Below are 10,506 nucleotides of genomic sequence, written 5' to 3' on the forward strand. Positions count from 1 at the left end.
CATATACCAAGAAAGTGACTAAGTCCTCCAGTGCCCCAGGCGACAGCGCCACGCGCGGCCTATAGCAAACCCCAAAATTGGGGCCGAACGGATGTACTTTTAGCTACCTGTAGCAAAGCGACGAAATCGCGGAGTGAGCCACGCTTGTCCCTGCTCAAACGGAGTATTTATATAATTACTTAGGTACTGAAATTCTTTTTCTCTTCTCAGCATATTTGCGTCCACTGCTGAACATGCCTTTTTCATGGATTTCCATGTTGTTCTGTATGCGGCGGTTCTATGCCAGGTCGGCCCTGCCGTCTTTTGTAATGTCGTCCGACCATCTGGCTAGTGGTTTACCGTCCCTCCGGCTTCCCAGTCGAGGTCTCCAGAACAGTACTCGCTGGCCCCATCGGTCGTCATCCCTGCGGCAGATAGGTACTGAAATAAACGTCATATACTAAGACAGTGACTAAGGCCTCCAGTGCCCCAGGCTGGAAACGAACCAGCGTCGGCTATCGCGGCAGGTGCCTGTGCCATTCGGCCACCGGGCCACAGCGGCATAGGTCGAATTTTTTCAAGTAAGTACATATATGCACTTCTTACTGAAGGAGAAAGGCGTGAAATAGAATCTTGAGCGTTGCGAGGGCTTCAAAGCACGAGGGTTACTTAAACAAAATTTGCCCCCGAGTGAAACACAATATTTTTCACCACACCAACCCGAAGCAAATATTAAATGTAAAATATCAAACAAAATTAAACCAAATCAAATCCAAATGAATGTTTTTAAATATTTATCATCCAAAATCATCATTTAAAAGTCAATTCTACCATTAAACATAAGAAAACAACTCAAAATTTGCATTTGACTACTTTGCCTCGCATGTGAATAAAATGCAACTTTGCTATCAGTTTTTGAAGTGCAAAGTAAGCCTTTCCGAGCTTGTGTGGTGAAAATTAATGAACAACCCTGCAGAGTACACTGTTTACATTAAACTAAGTTTGCCGCCTTAGTTTGCACAACTGCACTACAAGATACACACATGAATCACACCACTATTGGATTAGTTTTTATTGGCATTTACGGATAACAGTATTGGTTAGTGTAGTGTAATAATAAAACTTTTATAATAATAAAACAGAATAAATAATAGTACTAGGTACAGAAGACTCACTATCAAAACGCGTCTGTTACGATCAGGACAGATATGGCCGCTAGGTGGCGACAGCGCCACGCGCGGTTTATGGCTAGCCACCGAAATTGGTGTGGAACGGATGTATGTACTTTTAGCTACCTTTAGCAAAGCGACGAAATCGCGGAGTGAGCCACGCCTGCCCTAGTGTAAATTTCATTCGATAGCGTGACGAGCGTTCGCGTTTGCGTTATGTCTATTTTTGTATGAGATTTTGAACAGCGCGCCAAGCGGGACGTTTTGGAAACTCAGTACTCAAACGCGTACGTCACGTCACGCTATGGAATGAAATTTACACTAAGGGTTAAGTAACACTACACTAAGCGTCACTTTCACCAATCCACTCACCCCGGGTTAACCGGTTAAACCTGGAGCTACCATTGGTTACCAATACAATTTGACCCAATAGTGCCTAGTTTCCTCTGGTACCTCTGGGTTGAAAAGTCAGATTGCAGTCGCGTTCGTAAAAACTAGTGCCTACGTCAATTCTTGGGATTAGTTGTCAAGCGGACCCCAGGATCCCATGAGCCGTGGCAAAATGCCGGGATAACGCGAGGAAGAAGAAGAATAACATAACAATATGAAATATTATAATCTCTAAATAAATTGATGATATTAAATACATGTAATTATTGTTATAATAAACTAAATACACAACATCATAAAAACATTCCCACTACCTTCCTAACATACCATCCGGAACTCTCCCCGCTTCCCGGAATTCAAGTTTCCGGACTACACCACTTTCAAACACAAAACGACTTATCTCCATACTAATATCATTGCACTTAAGTCATTTTAAATAAGCAATTTTGTAAACCGTTCGAAACCGCAAGCGTTGGAAAGTCAACCTTATATCATAATGCTAAGGTCGCATTTTAATTGCTATAACATGCTCTGATTTCGCCCTCCGCCCGAGTCGGATTCCATTCTGTGCTATCATACTACAAGTACGAAACGACGTATGAACATACAAAAAAAGCGCACTTAGGACGTTCTAGAATGAGTTCATTCGCAGCGGCGCGATGAGGTGCGCGTTTGAATTTAAACTTTATTGCATTACAATAAGGTCGTATTAGATTGTAAGGAATCTTCCGTCTCGGTCCGATATTACGCATGCCAGTTAGCAGCAGCTGTCATTGAGCCAAGACGTGTCATTGTTTGTTTAAAACGCCATTTTGTTGTAAATTATTGCAATTTGAAGGGAAAAATATTGAGAATAGGTGAGTTTAGTGTGTGTATCCTTTGTGTGTTGTGTTTTTAATGTTGTAGTGATGTTTTATTAATGTAATATGACATTTAAGTGCCTATTTGCGAAGCATTTAAACATGAAGTGTAATGTATTTAACCTTTTGTCACTGTCATATCTAAGTTTCTAAGGTACCTATGGTTAAGTAGGTATATGATGCCGTGAATTTCGTGGCCGTTATTTTTGTTTCGAATTATTCCGTTCCGTTCCGTGTTATTTCCGGATTGTTCGCATTCGCGAGAGCGTTCAAGGTCGTTGTTGTTGTGTCTCGCTCGCACTGTAGAGAATAGTACGAACGATGGCTATTGTTGTTGTGTTTCGGTCGCACTGAAGAGGAAGAATGGGATGGCTATAATGTTACTATTATGGTACTTACAACATTTTTAGATCATGATTGAAAATCGTGCAGATATTTCGTGCTATCTATATGGTCATGCTTTAGGTGTCCTACAAAACAAACTATAGGCCCGATTCGGATTTTGAAATAGACATCTATTAGATATCTTTTAGACATCACCAAGATACGATAACGATATGTTTAAGATCTAACCTGTCAAATTTGCCATTTGCGCGATTCTGGAGATACTCTTGTACGATTTCCACAGGATATGACTTAGAGATCCAATTCACATCTAATAGATATATATCTTACTCTATCTAATGTAAAAGTGACATCGGTTACCCGAATTGCGCTGCAAAAGAGAACTAGTTGATATCTAAACTATAACGTACCTATCTAGAATGGATCTAGTACGTGTCGTCTCTTATGAATATCTTGAAGTTCGAATACGGCAGTATACTTCTCGCTTCGAATGATGGTTTTTAGGGTTCCGTAACTTCCGTACTCAAAGGGTAAGAACGGGACCCTATTACTATAGATTTCGCTGTCCGTCTGTCTGTCCGTCCGTCTATTTATCACCAGACTGTAACTCAACAACCGTGATAGCTAGACAGTTGGAATTTGGAATTATATGAGTATAATTGCATGCATTCTGTACATTTAAATTGTATTTTTCTTAATTACTCGTAATGCATGTTAATTATAAGATGTAATAATGTTTTGAAAATATGTGTCCCGCCGAGTTTGTTGCCGGTCCCATATTGGGATACCCTCCTCCAATTGAGGGGGATTTAAATGTTCTCGGGGCAGAGGTGTACGGTTGGAGCCGGTTTAGGTTTATTTGACGTTCATAAGCGCATTGTAATATGCCTACTTAAATAAACTTATTTTTATCTTATCTTTAAACAGATGATGTAGGTATGTTAAGAAGTGGCCAATTAGGTACTATGGAGGGGCCAATAACTAATATCAGTACCCACCAGTCACCGTATGTTTATTAAAAAAAACTTACAATGTTTTCTATTTTTAGGCAATGGAAATAAAAGTAGAGAAGTCCCGGGTAGATTCAGAATACTTAATATTAACTATAAAAAAACACGAAAGTATATGGAATAAGAACAGTGCAGAATATCATATGAAAGGGACGAAAGAGGACGCTTGGAATCAGATATGTGACGAGTTGATACCAGGATGGCAGGATTTGACAGAGCCGGCGAAACTTACTAAACGTACGTATTTTTTAAATTAGTAGCCTTACCACGAGTTTGACACTGACATATTCGCTATCTGCGTAACTTACTTTCTATGCATCTCGCTCATGGATATTAGTAGCGAGATATATATATAGAAATTACGCTGGCGATATGTTAGTGTTAAACTCGTGGTAAGGCTATAGGCGTGGTAAGGCCTAGTATAATGGACGTGGCACCAAATAATGAGACGTATAAAGTAGAATTCCTGTAAAACAAGTACATATTTAACATCAGGAAGATTTGATTTTTTTTAAATCATAAAGAAGTTTCAGGGCTGTAAAGGTGGTATTCCATGTGTCCAATAGCTTGGTCCAATATCAGTGCGTCTCACTCTCTCATTATTATTAATGAGAATTAAAATAATAATTAAAATTTAATTATACAAATACATTTGGATGGGTGGAATACTACTCTTAAATAAAGTTTATACTTATTTGTTAATTATGTTGAAACCAAGAATGCATTGATTTTGGACTCGTTAGAACTGCCTCTACTAGTATTGAGTATACTTACTTTTATTTAAATACCTACCTAAAGATACACAGCATTATAGTAGTAGATTAGGTACTGTCTATCGAAAAGTCCAGTCTACATTAAAAACTTGTAGTAACTTTTTTTGACATAGAATGGGAGCTAAAAAAGCGCTGGAACAACATACGGGACTACTACAAGAAGGACTTGGCGCTCCAGCTCAGTGGCGGTATCGGACCGACGAAGAGGAAGAGATACGTCTTCTCTGAGACGCTGGACTTCCTTAGGCCGCTCATGGACCGATCACAGTATGTATTTTACTCACTTCAAATGGGGTTGGCCGGTCGAAGTATTTTATGCCTCGGCACTATGGGCGATGATCGTTGATCGACAATATCTTCATACAAACAGGACTTGGCACTCCAGCTCAGTGGCGGTATCGGACCGACGAAGAGGAAGAGATACGTCTTCTCTGAGACGCTGGACTTCCTTAGGCCGCTCATGGACCGATCACAGTATGTACTTTACACACTTCAAATGGGGCTGCGCGAGCTCGGGGTTGAAAACTGGCGAGAAACGGCACAGGACCGGGATCAGTGGCGAGCAGTCGTGTTGGAGGCCAAGACACGCTTTGAGTCGCTGCGCCAGAGGAGTAAGTAAGTACTTAGTAAGTAAATGGGGCTGGTCGGTCGAAGTATGTTATGCCTCCTCGGCAATCGTTGATCGGCAATATCATCGTGCAAGCAGGACTTGGCACTCCAGCTCAGAAGCGGCATCGGACAGACGAAAAGAAAGAGGTACGTCTTCTCTGAGACGCTGGACTTCCTTAGGCCGCTCATGGGCCGATCACAGTATGTACTTTACTCACTTCAAATGGGGTTGGCCAGGCGATGATCGTTGATCGGCAATATCATCGTGCAAGCAGGATGTGGCACTCCAGCTCAGTGGCGGCATCGGACAGACGAAGAGAAAGAGATACGTCTTCTCTGAGACGCTGGATTTCCTTAGGCCGCTCATGGACCGATCACAGTATGTACTTTACTCACTTCAAATGGGGCTGCGCGAGCTCGGGGTTGAAAACTGGCGAGAAACGGCACATGACCGGGATCAGTGGCGAGCAGTCGTGTTGGAGGCCAAGACACACTTTGAGTCGCTGCGCCAGAGGAGTTAAGTAAGTAAGTAAGTACTTAGTAAGTAAATGGGATTGGCCGGTCGAAGTATTTAATGCCTCCTCGGCACTATCGGTGATGATCGTTGATCGGCAATATCATCGTGCAAGCAGGACTTGGCACCCCAGCTCAGTGGCGGCATCGGACAGACGAAGAGAAAGAGGTACGTCTTCTCTGAGACGCTCGACTTCCTTAGGCCGCTCATGGACCGATCACAGTATGTACTTTACTCACTTCAAATGGGGCTGATCTGCGCGAGCTCGGGGTTGAAAACTGGCGAGAAACGGCACGGGACCGGGATCAGTGGCGAGCAGTCGTATTGGAGGCCAAGACATACTTTGAGTCGCTGCGCCAGAGGAGTTAAGTAAGTAAGTAAGTACTTAGTAAGTAAATGGGGCTGGTCGGTCGAAGTATGTTATGCCTCCTCCGCACTATCGGCGATGATCGTTGATCGGCAATATCATCGTGCAAGCAGGACTTGGCACTCCAGCTCAGTGGCGGCATCGGACAGGTGAAGAGAAAGAGGTACGTCTTCTCTGAGATGCTGGATAGACGCTCATGGACCGATCACAGTATATATGTACTTTACTCACTTCATGGATAGACGCTCATGGACTTTGACTATGGTGTAAGTTTACCGTACCTACACGAACTATAAGCTCATTTAAATTCATTTAAATTTGTACACCATTACATTTATCGTTCATTTACAGTACCGAAAAACAAGAAGAATCAGATGCACAAGAAATATATCTAGAAGAACATTTATACAGCTCAGACGAAGACAATTCTGTTTTAAAAAGAAAAGAAATAAGAGTGCGAGAAAACGAAATCTTAGAAGACAAACATTCATACGCCATACCGACAAGAAGTGATGTAGAAGAAGACAGTGATTGGTTGTTTCTAAGAAGTTTATTGTCTTATGTGAAGGAAATGAATAGGGCACAGAAGTTGGAATTCAGAATGGGGGTTTTGAAGCTTTATAAAGATATCGTGTTTCAAGATAGAGATGGCTATGATGATGATAGTAAGAACCCATTGAAATAAATATTGATTTGAAACCAACATTATTGTATAGTTTTATTGAGAGTAGCGGAGTCAGTTATGAAGTTGACCCAAAAAATGTTTATTAAGCTATGAGCTTCATCACATATGATCTTTGAGTAATTCTAAGCATTTCAAGCCTGGGAGGCAATAAGGGGAGGGGGGGTACAAAGATGGCCGCCACCCGTCATCATTCAAAAAAATCTGTTCTGGTCCTGGTGGCTACTAGGGCAAGTTTGGTATCATTTTAGTATAAACCGAAGACGTAGAATTCATTGCTGATATTTGTTTTTTTCAGCTTCATAGTAATTTTACAAGAAAAACGTAAAAAGATGAAAATTTAGGATGGAGATATTTGCTTTGAGAGCTAATAACTTTTGTATCGTAGCCAAAAATATCATATAAAAAATACTATAATAAAGCGTAATTCATGCAGATTCTAAACATATACACGTTGAGTAATATCCTACTACAAAAAGATGGTGAAAAAATTATTAAATGACCGCAGCGCGGGTAGTTGGACTTTCGTTTATCTTGCGGACCGTCGTTTATCTTACAAAATGATCGAGTACGAGTATCTACGTAGGTATGCTTACTTTGCTAGATTTTATGATGACGAATAAAATACTTTCATCCAGACATAATTCATCATACAGACATAATTTTATGCACTTTAATTTTAATGCACTTGCAACGATTTGAGTGGGGCCTACTGTTATTTGACCGGTGTTTTCTGTAAGGTGGAGGTACGTACTTCCCCAGTTGAGCTCTGCTCGGATAGATCTGGAATGACATCCGCAGTGCTGTGCTCTACCACACAAAGCGAGATGACATTTACAGTGCCCATACCTCTCTTTTGAACGTAGTTTAAGGATATACCCGGGTCCAAAATTGGGTCCGAGAAATAACTATTATAAATGAAATTATTCTAATAAAATAGCGCTCTTATTTTTGCTGATAATATTAAAACACTATTTATGAGAGAAATTGTACTACTTAGGAAGAGGCAAAATATTTATTTTCACGATAATTTTCATGCTATAACTCACTTTAAGTAATTTTATAGGTACTTACTTGTTGTTTTTAATAAATAACTTCAACCTGCACATAACATTCATTTGGATTTGATTTGGTTTGATTTTGTTTGATATTTTACATTTAATATTTGCTTCAGGTTGGTGTGGTGAAAAATTCTGTGTTTCACTTGGCGGCAAATTTTGTTTAACCCTCGTTCTTTGAAACCCTTACAACGCTCAAGATTCCATTTTTCGAACCACTCACTACGCTCGTGGTTCAATTTTGAAATCTTTCACTTGATCGGGTATCAATATTAGCACGAGCGGTTAAACAACAACTTTGCCCCCTTGTAAAACAAATAACTATTATGCGGAGAGCTTACATTTAGAAATCATAACAGCTATGTATATTTGTCATATTAATATAGGTTATGCAAGTATGACTTGGTGACAAACCAACGAAGCCCCGCCTCGCGGGGCTTCTATTTTCTGCTCTGAGGGATAAAAGGTAACTAACGAACCTAACCTAACCCAACCTGAAATTGCGGTTGTACATGATCTTATTTGTTAAGCGAGCCGCCCTCCTCTTTAGAAATGGGGATACCTGTGTCTATTTTTTTAACCTATACCAGAATTATGTCTGTGTACTGGAAACTGCGGACATTAAATATACAGAAAGTATTTTATTCGTCATCATAAAATCTAGCAAAGTAAGCATAGTTACCTACGTAGTTACTCGTACTCGACCATTTTGTAAGATAAATGCCGCCTAGCGAGAGTCCAACTACCCGCGCTGCGGTCATTTAATAATTTTTTCACCATCTTTTTGCAGTAGGATATTACTAAACATGTATATGTTTAGAAGCTGCATGAATTGCGCTTTATTATAGTATTTTTTGTATGACACTTTTGGCCACTATACAAAAGTTATTAGCTCTCAAAGCAAAAACCTCCATCCCAAATTTTTATCTTTTTACGTTTTTCTTGCAAAATTACTATGAAACTGAAAAAAACAAATATCAGCAATGAATTCTACGTCTTCGGTTTATACGAAAATGATACCAAACTTGCCCTAGTAGCCACCAAGACCAGAACAGATTTTTTTGAATGATGACGGTTGGCGGCCATCTTTGTACCCCGCCCTCCTCGACTAGACGCACGCTTCTTATCGCCTCCGAGGCTAGAAATGCTTAGAATTACTCAGAGATCATATGTGATGAAGCTCATAGCTTAATAAAAAAATTTTGGGTCATATATGGCAGCGATCCGTAACTGACTCCAGTAGATTATATTATTTTGTTTTCGTTATAACCTCTAGCCGTCAATACGTCTAACCTTGCCAAGAAAAATGAAATTTTATTTTGTCAACACAAAGTTCAAATTAGAATGGAACAGGAGACCTTTTTATAGGTCTCTGGGCGGCTAGAGGATAAGGTTGTAGAAGATGAAGGAAAACTCACCCCCGGGTTTGGCGGCTGTAAAAGATGGCTGTATGGTGCAATATAGGTACCTATTTTTAATGAATTTCGTAGTCAATGGGTGACTTGATAAAAAATATTAGAGATGCACCGGATATCCGGTTACTATCCGGTATCCAGCCTATCCGGCCGGATACCGGATAGTGACCTACTATCCGGCCGGATACCGGATAGTAACATTGCCTGATTTCGGATTAAACCAATTCGATTTAAGAAACAGACACGGTCATATTCGTACCTGTTTATTATTTTAAAACAATTTAATCATTCCACTGACTTGCACGCGCACTCATTTCGTACCTAGAAATGAGTCCGCGCGAACGTTTACTAGGAAACAGGTCAAACCTGCAGAATGCGCACCCGAAAAACCGAAATGTAGGTATAGTTCCGATGGTCGAATATTCGGCGGCCGGATACCGGACATCCGGCCGATGTTTAGGCCGAATATCCGGTATCCGGCCAAACAACTATCCGTTGCATCTCTAAAAAATATACCTATGAAAAACTACTAATATAAATAATTATTACCATCCTCAATAAAAATAACGAAAAAATAAATTAATTAAAAAATTAAAAACACGACTGCTGCATTTTAAATCGAACTGAAAAGCTAAAAATAATGTTAATATGTTAGTCACATAATTTTATGAATCTAAATTGGAATGTAAATATACACTCACGGTAATTCACAGTAAATACAAAGAGCTATGCACATTTATGTCCGTGACTGTAGGTACGTGTACATTTAATTTCAATTACAGTCGGGGGACCTACCTAAGTGCATCTCAATCAAAAGGTCCCCCGACTGCAATTGAAATTAAATGTACACGTATACCTACAGTCACGGTCATTAATGTACATAGCCCTTTGTACTTACTGTGAATGACCGTGAGTGTATATTTACATTCCAATTTAGATTCATAAAATTATGTGACTAACATATTAACATTATTTTTAGCTTTTCAGTTCGATTTAAAATGCAGCAGTCGTGTTTTTAATTTTTTAATTAATTAATTTTATTTTAAACATTTTAGTGAAAAAACTAAGTAAAACTACCATTTATAAGGATTTCCCCCGGCCATTTAGTTTGTCAACAAAGTTCTTTTTATGTGGATAGGTATTAGCTCCTAGGACTGGGACCTTCTAAAGGCAGAGACACACTTATTACGGGCGTCTTTTCTGTGGATAATATGTGAATGTGTTCACAATTTGGGACATTTGATATTAAATATAGCTTCTTAACTTCTTAAAAAGAAGTGGAATTTTGAATTATAATGGCCATGAGGGTTTGAAGGTCCACAATAAAGACTCATA

The 10,506-nt window shown here is 39.7% G+C and overlaps 1 protein-coding gene and 1 long non-coding RNA gene across 2 annotated transcripts; both read left to right on the forward strand.

The window, feature by feature from the left end:
* The first annotated feature begins 1,803 nt into the window (after positions 1-1,803).
* On the forward strand, positions 1,804-4,820 carry LOC134675955 (uncharacterized). The gene is made up of 3 exons (XR_010099826.1): positions 1,804-2,395; positions 3,792-3,990; positions 4,640-4,820. It is a non-coding gene; the product is annotated as an uncharacterized LOC134675955 (long non-coding RNA).
* Positions 4,821-5,186: 366 nt separating this feature from the next.
* Positions 5,187-6,719, forward strand: LOC134675742 (uncharacterized). The gene is made up of 3 exons (XM_063534051.1): positions 5,187-5,282; positions 5,765-5,871; positions 6,368-6,719. The coding sequence occupies exons 1-3, from the start codon at positions 5,187-5,189 to the stop codon at positions 6,699-6,701; spliced, it is 537 nt and encodes a 178-aa protein (XP_063390121.1). The 3' UTR covers positions 6,702-6,719.
* The last annotated feature ends 3,787 nt before the right edge of the window (positions 6,720-10,506 follow it).

This window comes from Cydia fagiglandana, chromosome 23, assembly GCF_963556715.1.
Source record: "Cydia fagiglandana chromosome 23, ilCydFagi1.1, whole genome shotgun sequence".
NCBI lineage: Eukaryota > Metazoa > Arthropoda > Insecta > Lepidoptera > Tortricidae > Cydia > Cydia fagiglandana.

Excerpts from the sequence above, each read along its gene's own strand:
- LOC134675742 (XM_063534051.1), top strand. The coding sequence starts at position 5,187 with ATGCCTCCTCGGCAATCGTTGATCGGCAATATCATCGTGCAAGCAGGA. Across the intron at positions 5,283-5,764 it reads GGACAGACGAAAAGAAAGAG|CAGGACTTGGCACCCCAGCT; the intron begins GTACGTCTTCTC and ends TCATCGTGCAAG. Across the intron at positions 5,872-6,367 it reads CCGCTCATGGACCGATCACA|TACCGAAAAACAAGAAGAAT; the intron begins GTATGTACTTTA and ends GTTCATTTACAG.